Raw genomic sequence first — 18,064 nt, 5'->3', positions numbered from 1 at the left:
AATTCTTACTTACTCAACCTTTAATATGTGATGTAGTCAAATAAGATATCTTGTGGTCTTCGCCTTGAGACCACTCAAGACCACAAACGTGCAAGCTTGGTCTCATTGTCTTGATACATTGGGCCTGGGCCTGTATGCAAAAAAGGTTCTCAGAGTAGCAGTGCTGATCTTTCTTATTCCTTATGAAAAGGCAAAACTGATCCTAAATCAGCACTCCTACCATGAGACACTTTGTGAACACTCATTTCAAAGGCTTTAAAAGGCACTATTCAATGAAAACCAATAACTAGCTTGGAACTTTCTCCCAAACAGTGAAAGAGCATGTTTGAATCAGTATGCCTTTGTTGTTTACAGACTGATCAGAAAGTTGCATGTGCTATTCTGCACAGCACAATTTGTAAAATAATAAGAAAAAATATATATTTCTAAGTGTGCGATTTTTACCCCAGTTGTTTCTGCCAGAAGCAGCACCTTGAACAAGATGCACTGCTGTGCACAGGGCCTTCCTTGTTTTTGTGCATTGGTTCTCTATCAGGGTTAGTGTGAAGGTTGGACACCCAGTAGGTGGTCACTCATCCAGCAGCAGACTAGACAGTAGGTTGTACAATAGTATAGTAGAATAATAATTATATTTGGGCAGTGGCAGGAAAAAGCTGAACCTCAGTCTGAACAGCATTGGGCCCTCTGCTGGTCACAAGGGTGAACTATACGTCCCACAATGCTCCTTTGAGAGGAGGCAAGGAATCAAGGAAAGATTCATTGAGAAGGAGTCAACGGGAGAATCTCAATTGCATTTCCTTGATTCCTCACGTCCTCTCTCTTTGCCTCAATCTCAAAACCCATTGGATGAGAAGGTGAGAGGTCCCTTCTGACCTTCTCATCCAATGGATAAGGACCTTCTCAAAATGATCTTGGACCTTCTTCTCCAATACGTTTGAAGAGACGAGGAGATAGAATGCAATGAGTGGCGGAAAGACTATTCGAGATAGAGCCATGGATTCTTGTGGAACACCCTATTTAAATGGAAATGTCTGTAGACTATAGAGATCTCTAAGGTTTTTAATCCTCAGTCCACTCTAGGTAGGACTGCATTAAAGCTTAGGTAACAAGTTATTTCTCTCTTGTCTTCAGTACCTTTCCTACCACACAATTGCAAGATGGATAAAGTTGAAGAGGACTCCGAGGTGAGTTTATTCAGACACAGTAAATAATGCATTCTTATAATAAATATGCTTATCATATCAACATGTGCATGACACTAGCTCTATCTATGACCATAACGCTTCCCTCAAGCCTGACAGGAACCTTTGGGTCGAAACGCTACACTAAATACACTGCAGGACCTTTCAACAGTGTACGGTTATCTACAGTGAGTGCCACAAGTATTGGGACAGTGACACATGTTTGTTGTTTTGGCTCTGTTACAGTTAAGTATTTGGTCCCATATTCCTAGCACGCAATGATAACATCAAGCTTGTGACTCTACAAACTTGTTAGATGCATTTGCTGTTTGTTTTGGTTGTGTTTCAGATTATTTTGTGCCCTATAGAAATGAATGGTAAGTAATGTATTGACAGACTTTTATTGTAAATAAGAATCGAATATGTTTCTAAACACTTCTACATTATGTGGATGCTACCATGATTATGGATAGTCCTGAATGAATCTTGAATAATGATGAGTGAGAAAGCTAAACACATAAATGTCATACTCCAAAGACATGCTAACCTCTCACTATTACAATAGCAGGGGAAGTTAGCATTTTATATCATACCCCCAAGACATGCTAACCTCTCACTATTACAATAACAGGGGAAGTTAGCATTTTATATCATACTCCCAAGACATGCTAACCTCTCACTATTACAATAACAGGGGAGGTTAGCATTTTATATCATACCCCCAAGACATGCTAACCTCTCACTATTACAATAACAGGGGTGGTTAGCATTTTATATCATACCCCCAAGACATGCTAACCTCTCACTATTACAATAACAGGGGAGGTTGGCATTTTATATCATACCCCCAAGACATGCTAACCTCTCACTATTACAATAACAGGGGAGGTTAGCATTTTATATCATACTCCAAAGACATGCTAACCTCTCACTATTACAATAACAGGGGAGGTTAGCATTTTATATCATACCCCCAAGACATGCTAACCTCTCACTATTACAATAACAGGGGAGGTTAGCATTTTATATCATACCCCCAAGACATGCTAACCTCTCACTATTACAATAACAGGGGAGGTTAGCATTTTATATCATACCCCCAAGACATGCTAACCTCTCACTATTACAATAACAGGGGAGGTTAGCATTTTATATCATACTCCAAAGACATGCTAACCTCTCACTATTACAATAACAGGGGAGGTTAGCATTTTATATCATACCCCCAAGACATGCTAACCTCTCACTATTACAATAACAGGGGAGGTTAGCATTTTATATCATACCCCCAAGACATGCTAACCTCTCACTATTACAATAACAGGGGTGGTTAGCATTTTATATCATACCCCCAAGACATGCTAACCTCTCACTATTACAATAACAGGGGAGGTTGGCATTTTATATCATACCCCCAAGACATGCTAACCTCTCACTATTACAATAACAGGGGAGGTTAGCATTTTATATCATACTCCAAAGACATGCTAACCTCTCACTATTACAATAACAGGGGAGGTTAGCATTTTATATCATACCCCCAAGACATGCTAACCTCTCACTATTACAATAACAGGGGAGGTTAGCATTTTATATCATACCCCCAAGACATGCTAACCTCTCACTATTACAATAACAGGGGAGGTTAGCATTTTATATCATACCCCCAAGACATGCTAACCTCTCACTATTACAATAACAGGGGAGGTTAGCATTTTATATCATACTCCAAAGACATGCTAACCTCTCACTATTACAATAACAGGGGAGGTTAGCATTTTATATCATACCCCCAAGACATGCTAACCTCTCACTATTACAATAACAGGGGAGGTTAGCATTTTATATCATACCCCCAAGACATGCTAACCTCTCACTATTACAATAACAGGGGAGGTTAGCATTTTATATCATACCCCCAAGACATGCTAACCTCTCACTATTACAATAACAGGGGAGGTTAGCATTTTATATCATACCCCCAAGACATGCTAACCTCTCACTATTACAATAACAGGGGTGGTTAGCATTTTATATCATACCCCCAAGACATGCTAACCTCTCACTATTACAATAACAGGGGAGGTTGGCATTTTATATCATACCCCCAAGACATGCTAACCTCTCACTATTACAATAACAGGGGAGGTTAGCATTTTATATCATACTCCAAAGACATGCTAACCTCTCACTATTACAATAACAGGGGAGGTTAGCATTTTATATCATACCCCCAAGACATGCTAACCTCTCACTATTACAATAACAGGGGAGGTTAGCATTTTATATCATACCCCCAAGACATGCTAACCTCTCACTATTACAATAACAGGGGAGGTTAGCATTTTATATCATACCCCCAAGACATGCTAACCTCTCACTATTACAATAACAGGGGAGGTTAGCATTTTATATCATACCCCCAAGACATGCTAACCTCTCACTATTACAATAACAGGGGAGGTTAGCATTTTATATCATACCCCCAAGACATGCTAACCTCTCACTATTACAATAACAGGGGAGGTTAGCATTTTATATCATACTCCAAAGACATGCTAACCTCTCACTATTACAATAACAGGGGAAGTTAGCATTTTATATCATACCCCCAAGACATGCTAACCTCTCACTATTACAATAACAGGGGAAGTTAGCATTTTATATCATACTTCCAAGACATGCTAACCTCTCACTATTACAATAACAGGGGAAGTTAGCATTTTATATCATACCCCCAAGACATGCTAACCTCTCACTATTACAATAACAGGGGAAGTTAGCATTTTATATCATACTTCCAAGACATGCTAACCTCTCGCTATTACAATAACAGGGGAGGTTAGCATTTTATATCATACCCCCAAGACATGCTAACCTCTCACTATTACAATAACAGGGGAGGTTAGCATTTTATATCATACCCCCAAGACATGCTAACCTCTCACTATTACAATAACAGGGGAGGTTAGCATTTTATATCATACCCCCAAGACATGCTAACCTCTCACCATTAGAATAACAGGGGAGGTTAGCATTTTATATCATACCCCCAAGACATGCTAACCTCTCACCATTACAATAACAGGGAGGTTAGCATTTTTTTTAAATGTAGAAGTGTTTAGAAACATTTTCTATTTTTATTTACATTAAGTGTCTCCTAAATCAAATCAAATCAAATCAAATTTATTTATATAGCCCTTCGTACATCAGCTGATATCTCAAAGTGCTGTACAGAAACCCAGCCTAAAACCCCAAACAGCAAGCAATGCAGGTGAAGAAGCACGGTGGCTAGGAAAAACTCCCTAGAAAGGCCAAAACCTAGGAAGAAACCTAGAGAGGAACCAGGCTATGTGGGGTGGCCAGTCCTCTTCTGGCTGTGCCGGGTGGAGATTATAACAAAACATGGTCAAGATGTTCAAATGTTCATAAATGACCAACATGGTCGAATAATAATAAGGCAGAATAGTTGAAACTGGACACAACACATTATTTGCCATTCATTTCTATTGGGCACAAAATAATCTGAAACATAACCAAAACAACAAATGTGTAGAGTCACAAGCTTGATGTCATCATTACGTGCTAGGTATACCAAATACCTAACATTTTACTACTTTAATATACATAAATTAAATATTTTTGGTCCCCTAAAATGGGGCAACTATGTACAAAACATGCTGTCATTTCTAAACGGTTCACCCAATATGGATGAAAATAACCTCAAATGAAAGCTGACAGTCTGCACTTTAAGTTCATAGTCATTGTATAATTTCAAATCCAAAGTGCTGGAATACAGAGCCTAAACAACAACAAAATGATCACTGGCCAAATACTTTTGAGCTCACTGCATGTCTCTTTCATAATGTTTCTCTCCCATCCAAACCTCCTTTACAGGATATCAAAGCGGTGGTAGATGGGATCGAAGGCATCAAGATCTCCCAGGGGCTGGCGCTGGGCTTGGGGGACTTCGACCTGATCCGGGTGATCGGCCGCGGCAGCTACGCCAAGGTGCTGCTGGTGCGACTCAAGAAGAACGAACAGATATACGCCATGAAGGTGGTCAAGAAGGAACTGGTGCACGACGACGAGGTGAGAGGGAGGAGGGGGAGAGGGAGGGAGGGTAAGAGGGGGAGAGAGAGAGAAACAGGGAGAGGAGGAAAAGGGAGGCAGAGAGATGGATCTGTAGAGCAGGCAGGGAGAAGTCAATAGACGTGCAGTGGTGAAATAGGAAGACGAGAGGATCTTGGGGCGGAAAATGACAGAAAAAAAGATGAGGAGGAGTGAAGTAGGGATGAGTAAACAGAAGGGTGATGAAAGGGAGAGAGACTGGGTGAAAGAAGTCATTTAAGTAAGGAGGAAATGGTGCGGTATGAAAGGATAGGAAGATGGGGAGATGAAATGAGGGGGGAAAGAGGTAAAGGAGTAGAGCGGGAAGAGAGAAAGATGGGTAGAGACGAGAGTAATTGAGAGGTTATAGTTTCCACCTCTAGGTGGGGCTATGGTATTGCTATTAGACATAACACACCAGATTAATGACAGAACTACTACAGAGGGAGAGGATAGACATTTTGGATTGATTGTCCTCTGATGATAGTAATGTAATCATTGAGCTCTGAGTTCTTCACATTTCAATGGACAACCAAGAGATGGACGTAGCAACATTGCCAAAATGACCCACGTGGAAAGGACCATTCCTTCTATTGCCACTCAACATCCTGTTAAAGGGGCAATCCGGGATTATACATCGATATTTTAACTTTTACAGTGGTTACATTTCTCCCGCTCCCTGTTTATCTTACATAGTATGGCCGTTCAGAGCTTTGTAGATCTCTCCCAATAGATCTCTCCCAATGTTTTTTAGTGGATATCACACCGTATATTATAGATTCTATACATGTATAAATGCATATAGTGGCAAGAAAAAGTATGTGAAGCCTTTGAAATGACCTGGATTTCTGCATAAATTTGACATAACATTTGATCTGATTTCTAAGTCACAACAATAGACAAATACAGTGTTCTTAAACTAATAACACACAACTTATTGTATTTTTCTTGTCTATATTGAATACATAATTTAAGTATTCACATTGTAGGTTGGGGAAAGTATGTGAACCCTTAGGCTAATGACTTCTCCAAAAGCTAATTGGAGTCAGGAGTCAACTAACCTGGAGTCGAAGCAATGAGACGAGATTTGAGATTTTGGTTAGAGCTGCACTGCCCCATAAACACTCACAAAATTTTGAACAAAAGAGATCTCAGAAGACCTAAGATTACGAATTGTTGCCTTGCATGGAGCTGGAAAGGGTTACAACAGTACGTTAAGACAACATTTCAGCACTGTTGCTACTCTCCCTAGGAGTGGCCGTCCTGCAAAGATGACTGCAAGAGCACAGAGCAGAATGCTCAATGAGGTTAAGAGGAATCATAGTGTCAGCTAAAGACTTACAGAAATCTCTGGAAGATGCTAACATCTACAGTTGAAGTCGGAAGTTTACATTTACATTTACTTTACATTTACTTGGGTTGGAGTAATTAAAACTAGTTTTTCAACCATTCCACAAATTTCTTGTTAACAGACTATAGGTTTGGCAAGTCGATTAGGACATCTACTTTGTGCATGACACAAGTAATTTTCCAACAATTGTTTCACTTATAATTCACTGTATCACAATTTCAGTGGGTCAGAAGTTTACATACACTAAGTTGACTTGTGCCTTTAAACAGCTTGAAAAATTCCAGAGAATGTCATGGCTTTAGAAGCTTCTGATAGGCAAATTGGAGATGTACCTGTGGATTCATTTCAATGCCTACCTTCAAACGCAGTGCCTATTTGACATCATGGGAAAATCTAAAGAAATCGGCCAAGAGCTCATAAAAAACAAGTCTGGTTCATCCTTGGGAGCAATTTCCAAACACCTGAAGGTACCACATTCATCTGTACAAACAATAGTACACAAGTATAAAAGCCATGGGACCATGCAGCCGTCATACCGCTCAGGAAAGAGACACGTTCTGTCTCCTAGAGATGAACCTACTTTGGTGCAAAAAGTGCAAATCAATCCCAGAACAGCAGCAAAGGACCTTGTGAAGATGCTGGAAGAAACCGGTACAAAAGTATCTATATCCACAGTAAAACAAGTCCTATGGACAAAGATCGTACTTTTTGGAGAAATGTCCTCTGGTCTGAAAACAAAAATAGAACTGTTTGGCCATAATGACCATCATTTATGTTTGGAGGAAAAAGGGGGATGCTTGCAAGCCGAAGAACACCATCCCAACCCTGAAGCATAGCGGTGGCAGCATTATGTTGTGGGGGTGCTTTGCTGCAGAAGGGACTGGTGCACTTCACAAAATAGATTGCGTTATGAGGAGGGAAAATTATGTGGATATATTGAAGCAACATCTCAAGACATCAGTCAGGAAGTTAAAGCTTGGTCACAAATGGGTCTTCCAAATGGACAATGACCCCAAGCATACTTCCAAAGTTGTGGCAAATGGCTTAAGGACAACAAAGTGTCCATCACAAAGCCCTGACCTCAATCCTATAGAAAATGTGTGGGCAGAACTGAAAAAGCGTGTGCGAGCAAGGAGGCCTACAAACCTGACTCAGTTACACCAGCTCTGGCCGGAGGAATGGGCCAAAATGCACCCAACTTATTGTAGGAAGCTTGTGGAAGGCTACCCAAAACATTGGACCCAAGTTAAACAATTTAAAGGCAATGCTACCAAATACTAACTGAGTGTATGTAAACTTCTGACCCACTGGGAATATGATTCTTAAAATAAAGTGGTGATCCTAACTGACTTAAGACAGGGCATTTTTACTTGGATAAAATTTCAGGAATTGTGAAAAACTTAGTTTAAATGTATTTGGCTAAGGTGTATGTTGACGAGTCTACAATATGTAAAACACTAAACAAGAATGGTGTTCATGGGAGGACCACACGGAAGAAGCCACTGCTGTCCAAAATACCCCATTGCTGCACGTCTGAAGTTTGCAAAAGAGCACCTGGATGTTCCACAACGCTACTGGCAAAGTATTCTGTGGACAGATTAAACTACAGTTGAGTTGTTTGGAAGGAACACGCAACACTATGTGTGGAGAGAAAAAGGCACAGTACACCACCATCAAAACCTAATCCCAACTGTAAAGGATGGTGGAGGTAGGGAGCATCATGGTTTGGTGCTACTTTGCTGTCTCAGGACAGCTTGCTATCATCAATGGAAAAATGTATTCCCAAGTTTATCAAGACATTTTGCAGGAGAATGTAAGGCTACCTGTCCGCTAATTGCAGCTCAACAGAAGTGAAATGATGCAACAGGACAACAACACAGAAGAAAATACGCCCTCTGGAGTGGCCCAGTCAGTCCTGACCTCAACCCGATTGAGATGCTGTGGCATGACCTCGAGAGTGGTTCACACCAGATATCCCAAGAATATTGTGGAACCGAAACAGTTTTGTAAAGAGGAAGGTCCAAAATTCCTCCTGACCGTTGTGCAGGTCTGATCCGTAACTACAAAAAATGTTTGGTTGAGGTTATTGCTGCCAAAGGAAGGTCAACCAGTTATTAAATCCAAGGGTTCGCATACTTTTTCCACCCTACACTGTGAATGTTTACACAGTGTTTTCAATAAAGACATGAAAACGTATACTTGTTTTTGTGTTATTAGTTTAAGCAGACTGTGTTTGTCTTTTGTTGTGACTTAGATCAAGATCAGATCAAATTTTATTGCCAATTTATGCAGAAGTCCACATAATTCTAACGGGTTCTCATACTTTTTCTTGCCACTGTATACAGTATGTGGTTAGTTATTAATTAATTTAGTAAAGCCTGACATCAAAGGTGTCAGCAGAAAGAGACTTACGCCTCTATTACTACTAATGAAGTCAAATTAACCAATAGGAATTTGCGATGTTATGCGTAAGATAAAGATTGAATCGATCTGTATTGTGAGAGAACACGGAATGGAGGAAGAAAGTTGGACAGCCATTATTAATTGTCCATTACTTTAATTAAATAAATGCATTATTCTTGGCTATTCTAGAAGGTTGTGGTTATCATAGGATTCACTATGCTAGTCTGAAGCACAAGTTGCCTTCAAGATCTAGGATCAGCTATCTATCCAAAGGTTAAAAGCTTCACAACTGAACTCTGATCAGCTCTTAAGAACACCATCATTGGCCACAGTAACACTCTTCCTTCAGCACCACTGGCAATGCTAGAGCACAACACCATGCCTAGCCAAACAAAACTATACCCAGAAGTCAATTTCAGGGGATGAAAGACATAAATCAAATCACATTTGTTGGTCACATAGATGTTAATGCGATTGTAGCAAAATGCTTGTGCTTCTAGTCTCGACAGTGCAGTAATATCTAACAAGTAATCTAAACATTTTCCCAACAACTACCTAATACACACAAATCTAAAGGGGGAATGAGAATATGTACATATAAGTACGTGGATGAGAGATGGCCGAGCGGCAAGGTGCAATAGATGGTATAAAATACAGTATATACATGTGATATGAGTGAAGTAAGATATGTAAACATTATTAAAGTGGCATTATTTAAAGTGATTAGTGATCCATTTATTAAAGTGGCCAGTGATTGGGTCTCAGTGTAGGCAGCAGCCTCTCTTAGTTAGTGATTGCTGTTTAGCAGTCTGATGGCCTTGAGATAGAAGCTGTTTTTCAGTCTCTTGGTCCCAGCTTTGATGCACCAGTACTGACCTCGCCTTCTGGATGGTAGTGGTGTGAAGAGGCAGTGGCTCGGGTGGTCTGTGGACCTGTTGGGGCGGTATGCAAACTGAAGTGGCCGCTAAGGTGGAGGGGATATGATCCTTGACTAGTCTCTCAAAGCACTTCATGATGACAGAAGTGAGTGCTACGGGGCGGTAGTCATTTAGTTCAGTTATCTTTGCCTTCTTGGGTACAGGAACAATGGTAGCCATCTTGAAGCATGTGGGGACAACAGACTGGGATAGGGAGTGATTAAATATGTCCTTATACAGCAAGCTGGTCTGCGCATGCTCTGAGGACGCGGCTAGGGATGCCGTCTGGGCCAGCAGTCTTGCGAGGGTTAACACGTTTAAATGTTTTACTCACGTCGGCCACGGAGAAGGAGAAGGGGAGGGAGTGCGGTCCTTCCTAGCGGGCCGTGACTTTGGCACTGTATTATCCTCAAAGCGGGCAAAGAAAGTGTTTAGTTTTTCTGTAAGTGTGACGTCGGTGTCCGTGATGTGGCTGGTTTTCTTTTTGTAGTCCGTGATTTCCTGTACACCCTTCCACATACGTCTCATGTCTGAGCCATTGAATTGCGACTCCAGAAAGACCAAGGGGAGAGTTTACATGTTTAAAGGAGTCAGTCCTGGCCATGTTTGAGGCCTGATGATGAACTGAATGGGTATTTAGCCTCGGTTTGGCCTAGTCAGCCCCTCAGCTTGGCATCCTGTCTCTGTCCCTCTCAGGGCAGCCAAGGCTACCAGCCAGGGTAGCCAAGGCCAGGCTTTTAGAAATTAGCAAAGAAATATCCGCCCAGCTAAAGCCAGACAGGTTGCTATTCCTATAGCTATATAACCTAGAGGGCAAACCTCTTATCTTTGCCATTAATCCATAGAGATGGATAGAGGGCACACTGATCATAAATTGCTATTGATCGCTTTTGTGACGATGCCAGAACCACTGAGGGTTATCTCCGTTTTATATTAGTGAATTATTTCATTGTCTACTTCAATGATTAGATTGGCGTTTTGTAAACAACAGGCATAAAGTCATAGAGATGGATAGAGAGTGCAGAGACCCACCCATCCAAAGACTTTAGTCAGAAGGAGTATAAGTTCACAGCCTGGAAAAAGCAACAGATGTTTGTCTTCCTGGCGCAATCGCAGGCAGAGCTCTGTAATCTGCTCACTGTCTGTCAACTCTGGCTTGGGCTCGGAAATGAAAGTGCTCTGATTTCTAAAGCTTTCTGTGTGTGAACGTGTGTTTGTGTGAGAGAAAGATTTATTGTGCATAGGGTATGACTTAGTCTACACTACAACAGGTTACTGAGTTGTTTGTGAAGCTTAGAGTGGAGCTCCTCATTTTACACGTTACATCTAGGTGGTCATTATGGGGTTGGAAATGGTTTCCTTTAAATGCAGTGTTTAGTGTGATGTTTATGCATGTGTTTGCCTATTTTTACTCCTTCATTTGTCAGAGTAAGAGAACATAAGATGCCTATTTCTCTAACTAGTGCTCTTATTTGTGATTGTGCCTCTTGGTTTCCCCTCTGCATTAGATCATAGTCCAGTATTACTACTGAGTAATAACTACACATTAATGATGTACCATGTAGACACTGAAATGTGTATATTTCTTCATTTGTTTGTCTTTGAGATACTTATTTATCCCATATTTTCCATGTACAGTCAGGTCCTTAATTCATTGCCTCTGCCAGGAGGATGGCACTTGGCCACAAGTGGATATTCTAGCAAGACAATAACCCAAAGCACACATCAAAATATACAAAGAAATGATTAAATGACCACAAAATCAACATTTTGCAATGGCCATCTCTGAATGGAAGAGGGCAGTCCATAAGTGCAGACGAAGGATCTGGAAAGATTCTGTAAGGAGGATGGTGTAAGACGTGTTCTCATATAACATTTTAGAAAAATGCTCACTGTCGCTATCCTCGCAAGTGGAAGGTGCTAGAGTATTGGAAACAGGGTTGCCAATCATTTTGACCCCCATATTTTACTTTTTTTTTTGCACTTTCTCTGAGTATTAGTATAAAAATATAGAATTTCCCAAAATTTTGGAGCATACAATATAGCTCAGTATTTGTATTATATCTTTTCTACGGTCTATTTTTCTCATCTTTATCAAGGATTCCAATACTTATGGAGCAGACTGTATTTTCCATTACTTAAGTGTTAGGCTTTCTGTTATGCCTTCTATTTTTATCTGAAAGAAGACCGTTTAGGTCATCATTAGGGCGACACCTACCTACGTCGTGATCTAACTTGGATCAATTTACTAGTAAATTTACTCTGTCTTTCCTTGTTTATTGAATGTAGTCTAATCTAAAGGGTTAATACCAATAGAGTAGAAATCCAGTGGGTTGAATAAAAAGTGGCTTAGAGAAGAGAACCTTCTTGTATTGTACCATTGCAATGAGAAAAGAAAATGGCTGCTTTGTGTCTTAATGTTGCACTACTTCTTCCTCTGGGGAACTGATTTGACAGCACATGGACATGAAAGGATGCTAATACTGTATACAGTATGTTTGCAAAGACTGTCATACATGGCATCATGCATCTCGGTCTGTTTGTTTGTTGAGCAGCTCGTCCACGATGATTATGGACATGACAAAATTGTTGCTAATGTTTTGTATTTTTCTCTGTCTCTCTCTTTGTGTGTTTCCCTTACAGGACATTGACTGGGTGCAGACAGAGAAGCACGTGTTTGAGCAGGCGTCCACCAATCCGTTCTTAGTGGGCCTTCACTCTTGCTTTCAGACAGAGAGCCGGTAAGAGGCAGACAGAGAACGAGTTCTGAATGACTTATACTCAGGCTAAATAGAGGTGAAATGAATCCATTTCTCTACAATTGTTCCACTGGCCTTGGAACTAGGCAACTGAATTGCTCACCATTCATTATGTGAAGTAAGAAACTACGGAGCTGTGGCTTCTGGGAAAAGTGACACATTCAGTGACAGACTTCTCATTGTAAGTAAAGAAATGTATAGTTGTAGTCAATTAGAGGTAGGCTATGTGAGCCTTTACCATAAGACCATGAACTATGACTTAAAGTGAAACCAAATGTTCACCAAGGTAAACAAATGTTTTGTTTTTTACGAAGAACTTTAAAATCATATTTAGCCAGATAATGGACATTCAATTTGACATGCAGCCTTCAGTTGGCCAATGATGATAATACTAGCTATTGTTTTGGAAAATGGCAATCTTGGTAAAACTCCAAGACTGATTGTTTGCCAATGTCTTCTCCTCTCCCATTTCTTCTGATTGTAGGTTATTTCTCGTGATCGAGTACGTCAACGGAGGGGATCTGATGTTTCATATGCAACGGCAACGGAAACTACCAGAAGAACACGCAAGGTAAACAAGCAACATCCTCCTGCTCCTTTGATACTTCAAAAGCATATGGATAGAACCCTCAATCATGGCTCTCTGCCATTTCCTTTAACCTATAAACTTATCCGTTTATTTTAAGGATGAATAGGCCGTATTAACGTTCCAATATGATAGGCAATATTGTATTTTTCAGGAAAGCAAACCAGAGGTAGAGAAATCACGAGCATTTAGCCCACCACGTCTCACTATGCCAATTGTGAGGTGTAGAATGTAAATATCGAAAAGAAATCACCTATTCGTTAGAAACTCCTTCCTGTATAATATACATAATACCATATACTGTATGTGGGCCTCAGGGTGTTTTCTACATTGTGCGAAGGTCAGAATGGAACTGTAAGTTGGACAAACTGTGTCACCGAGTCTGGGTGCCAGGAATTCTCTGAACGAGGATAAGCATGCCTGAATGAATCTTCTTCTTTTCTTTCAGATTCTATGCTGCTGAAATTTGTATCGCTCTGAATTTCCTGCATGAAAAGGGAATCCTCTACCGAGATTTGAAACTGGACAACGTTCTCTTGGATCACGAGGGACACATCAAGCTGACAGACTACGGGATGTGCAAGGTGAGACCCATGCACAGGCCTACTGTATACTGTTATAGTATTGCCTACTATGCTGCTTACTTGACTTCCCCATTCATTTATGTAGAAGTGGATCAATACACTAGACATCGAAAATCTCATGCTCTTTCACTTGTCTTTCTCTGGCTCTCTTTCTCTCCATCTTCTCCACTCTTTCCCCCACTCCCCCCTCTCTCTTTCCCCTTCCCTTCACCACCTTCTCTCTCCCCCCTCATTTCTCTCTCTCCTTCTCCCTCCCTCCTTCCCCCTATTAGGAGGGCATAAGACCAGGAGACACCACCAGTACATTCTGTGGAACCCCCAACTACATAGCCCCCGAGATCCTCAGAGGGGAAGACTACGGTGAGTCCCGCCCATCAACAAACATATACATGGAGGGAATGGGGAGAACCTCAGCTCTGGGAATTGGCTATTTAGGAGTTATTGTAAAAAACGACCACTTCAATTAAATACAAAATATGTGGAAAAAAAGAATGAACATATCGCTGTCATTACCATACTATTGCTGAATCAAGATGGCCGACGTTGTCTGTGTCTCTCTCTCCAGGGTTCAGTGTTGACTGGTGGGCGTTAGGTGTGCTCATGTTTGAGATGATGGCCGGGAGGTCCCCTTTCGACATCATCACCGACAATCCTGACATGAACACAGAGGAGTACCTCTTCCAAGGTGAGATATCCCTCTACTACAGTATGATGTGGATTCATAACAGCTCTTCTCACTCAATAGCTGTGTTCGAATACCCATACTAACATACTACATACTCTATACTATTAGTTAATGTTAGTATACTGTAAATTAACAGTATGCTTTCAGTTGAGCATACTAGCTGTTAGCCTGTCTACTGGAAGTTGATGCTGTTGCTATGCAACCTCTTGCTAGCTAGTTAGCATAACAAATGACTAGTTAGACATTTTACGACTTCGGGTGTGTTCTTCAATTCAATCTGGAGTGCCAGAGTGAGCTCGTAAATTCAGAGCGTTGTCAGATTGTAAATTCAGAGCGTTGTCAGATTGTAAATTCAGAGCATTGTCAGATTGTAAATTCAGAGCGTTGTCAGATTGTAAATTCAGAGCATTGTCAGATTGTAAATTCAGAGCGTTTCGCTCTCGGAGCACACACTGGATGCTCGGGCCGAGGAGTAGGGTTGATTTGAGCGTTCTGACCTTACAACGGCAGTCAAGCACCCAGCTAACGTTGGCTAGCTTGCTAGCTAGCTACTTCCAGACACAAATGAGACCTCTCTGACCATTTTACTCACCCTAGCAAAGCTGGTTAGGCAGTTATCTTGTTATCTAGAGCGTTGGTGACTTTAACTAGGCTGCTGGCAACAATTTAATTGCGCTTTTTTGCCGACGTTTACTGACACCGGACATTGAGTGCTCGTAAATGAATTATTCTGCGATCTGGTACACTCGGACGAGAGTGCTCTGAAATCAGAGTAGAGCCAGAGCGAATTTACGAAACACCCGAATGTCCATTGAGAACGCACAACGACTATACCATTTAGCTAAGCTAAGAATGATGGGAATAATCAAGTCAACAAACGTTGGGTAGTTAGCTAGATATCCTATATAGTTAATATACTGTCAAGTTTGATGTATAACTACTAATGTTAGGTAGATAGCTAACATACCGTTACATACTGCTGTAATGATATGCTATGTGGTTCGTAAGGACAGCGTAGCTAACAAATTGTCAGCCAATATAACGTGTAAGGTAACTTATTTGAAAAGTCATTCCTTTATTACATTGCTCAACATTTTCTTAACATTCATCATAATTAGTTAAAGCAACAAATTTGTATCCGCTCTCGTTGTACTTCGACTGCATATGTTCCGCCATTTTCTTCAAATCTTGAAACAATGTGAAGCCACACCCGTTTCCTGATAAATTGCATTATGGGCCCTAAAGTACGGAAATAGTGTATACTGCGTGTATACTTCATATTTTGTACAACTACCGGGAACATTTGGCATATTAACTATATCCATACTATGACCAATAAGCATACTATATACTCAATTCACGTCACAAATAGTATGGTTAGTGTGGTTAGTGTGAGTATACGAACACAACTAATGTCTCAAAAGTGTTTGACATTGTTAAGTGTGACATTCCCTACTACTACGCAATGTAGCAGCCACCGGGTTTGATGCATGGTGGCTATTTTGTGTCAAAAACAAAAACAAATGCTCTCCACACATTGGCTACTCACTCCTCCACTCAAGGGCATGATTATCCAGGATAGTAGTACTTAATATTCCTATATATGTCAAACTTTTTATATCTATATAATGGACCCTATAAGACAGCACACAAGACAGCACAAGACAGCACACAAACACATCACACGTCATTCAATATGTTTTATGTATTTTGTGTTAAAACCGATAAAGATTTCTACACTAAAAATAAGTATGAGACATTTGGACAGCTAGAGCTATCTGGAAAGGCAAGACCACTGGAGAGACAACTGTATTATACCATAGAAATATAATTGATTGAATGGGATGTCCGTTCCAGTAATTATATTTGTATGTGCTATCTTGTACTACAACCCCCCATACCCCGCAGTAGCGAACATTCCTCCATACCTCCCCCCCAGTCTCTCTCCACCATGCCCACCCATGGCAGTCTGGGCATGGGCATTGGAACGGGCATCTGCCAGCCTTTTGGTCCTCCTCACGTCCCCACAGGGCAAGCAGCATGTCTCCTTGATGCCACCTCGCTAGCGGAAACCAGCCCCTCTCTCTGTAGGGGAGGGCTAGCCTTATGCCACAAGCCTGACCTGTGCCAACCTCACCCTGGGAAACCCTGGCACACATGCCAGACCACAGAACCGTAGACATGCAGACAGAGTTCGGGGTTGGCATGGTGGTATTCAAAATTCCATGACAATTAGGTTGTAACCAAATGAGAATGTCATGGAACGTGTTGTACTAAATGTCAGTCTGTCCGCTTGTCTGTCTGTTTGCCTTTTCCTTCGGTCTGCTTGCCTTTCCGTCTATACTATGCTACGCTCTGCCATACTATACCACTACCCAACCCTTCCTTCTGGCGACCACTAGACACATGCCACCATCAGTGTTCCTAACCCTGGCCCTAGGCCAAGCTCCTTAACCCCATCACAGAGGCTGCATCCCAAATGGCACCCTATTCCCTACATAGTGCACTACTTTTGAACAGAGCCCTAGCCATTTGAGATGCAGCCAGTGACTGATCCAGTTAACATTCCATTAGGACTCAGTGTAAACAAACACAACAGAGCGGGCCGGCCGGCTGGGGGCATTTAGGAAGAAGAGGATAAACAACACTACTCTTCTGTCTGTAATCTGTTCATCAGAGAGGCTTTGCGTCCGCCTCGTCTGCTCCTAGACATGCAATGTTTGTTGATGAGGAATCAGAAATATCTATCTGTTTTGCTGTGTTGCTGGGGGAGAGGGGATTTGAGGTCAATCAAGGATTGACTTGACCCGACAGAGTGCGTCCCAATAACCTCTCCTTTCTCCCGAAGTACGAACTTGTTCACTTGCCTTTATGGATTTAACAGGAAATTACTGGTTTAAGAAATTTCATCTAGCCCATGCCTTCACCAATCCAATGCTTTTAATGTGGGGAGGAGTGAACATGTGCACACCTCAGGAGGAAGGAGATATTATTGGGACATACCCAGAGTGGCAGTGAGTCCAACTAACCAACACAAGATGAGGCTATACACAATACTACCAAACTGTTTCCTGCTGCAAAAAACCGAACGTGCTGTACTACTTCACATGTGTTCTTAATGTCCAGGCTGTTGATCCAATATTGTGAGTGCCATTAGTCTCAAGGCTGCACACGACTGACGCAGTCGCAGAACAGTGCCCCCTCATCCTTCCTCCTCTTCTCTCTTCCGCCCACTCGCTCGTACGCAGCAGGCACAGGGACCCACAGGCAGGCCGAATGGTGAATCACCAATTGTTTGCCTCCCGCCCTTCGCAGGATTGTCTTACCTTCTCTCTTTCTCAATCATTATTTTTCTCTGTCTTCCCCAAACAGTTATTCTCGAAAAGCCCATTCGCATCCCAAGGTCTCTGTCGGTGAAGGCCGCCAGCGTGCTGAAGGGCTTTTTAAACAAGGTGAGAGAAGAACGCTGAAGTGTAAACCCAGTGAGG

General features: G+C 41.5%; 1 protein-coding gene across 5 annotated transcripts in view; it reads left to right on the top strand.

Moving 5' to 3' along the window:
• The window catches only part of LOC110491852 (protein kinase C, zeta), a 142,092-nt gene that overhangs the window by 90,654 nt on the left and 33,374 nt on the right, over positions 1-18,064 (top strand). For all 5 annotated transcript variants that reach the window (XM_036946742.1, XM_036946747.1, XM_036946745.1 and 2 more), the window contains 8 exons: positions 1,132-1,184; positions 5,079-5,273; positions 12,606-12,703; positions 13,206-13,292; positions 13,756-13,891; positions 14,164-14,251; positions 14,457-14,576; positions 17,949-18,028. In XM_036946742.1, coding sequence (XP_036802637.1) covers positions 1,132-1,184; positions 5,079-5,273; positions 12,606-12,703; positions 13,206-13,292; positions 13,756-13,891; positions 14,164-14,251; positions 14,457-14,576; positions 17,949-18,028 — 857 coding nt within the window. The remainder of the gene's footprint in view (positions 1-1,131; positions 1,185-5,078; positions 5,274-12,605; positions 12,704-13,205; positions 13,293-13,755; positions 13,892-14,163; positions 14,252-14,456; positions 14,577-17,948; positions 18,029-18,064) is intronic.

Source organism: Oncorhynchus mykiss, chromosome 16 (assembly GCF_013265735.2).
Source record: "Oncorhynchus mykiss isolate Arlee chromosome 16, USDA_OmykA_1.1, whole genome shotgun sequence".
Taxonomy (NCBI): domain Eukaryota; kingdom Metazoa; phylum Chordata; class Actinopteri; order Salmoniformes; family Salmonidae; genus Oncorhynchus; species Oncorhynchus mykiss.
Note: the sequence above shows the minus strand (reverse complement) of the source record. Positions and strands in the feature narration are given on the sequence as shown.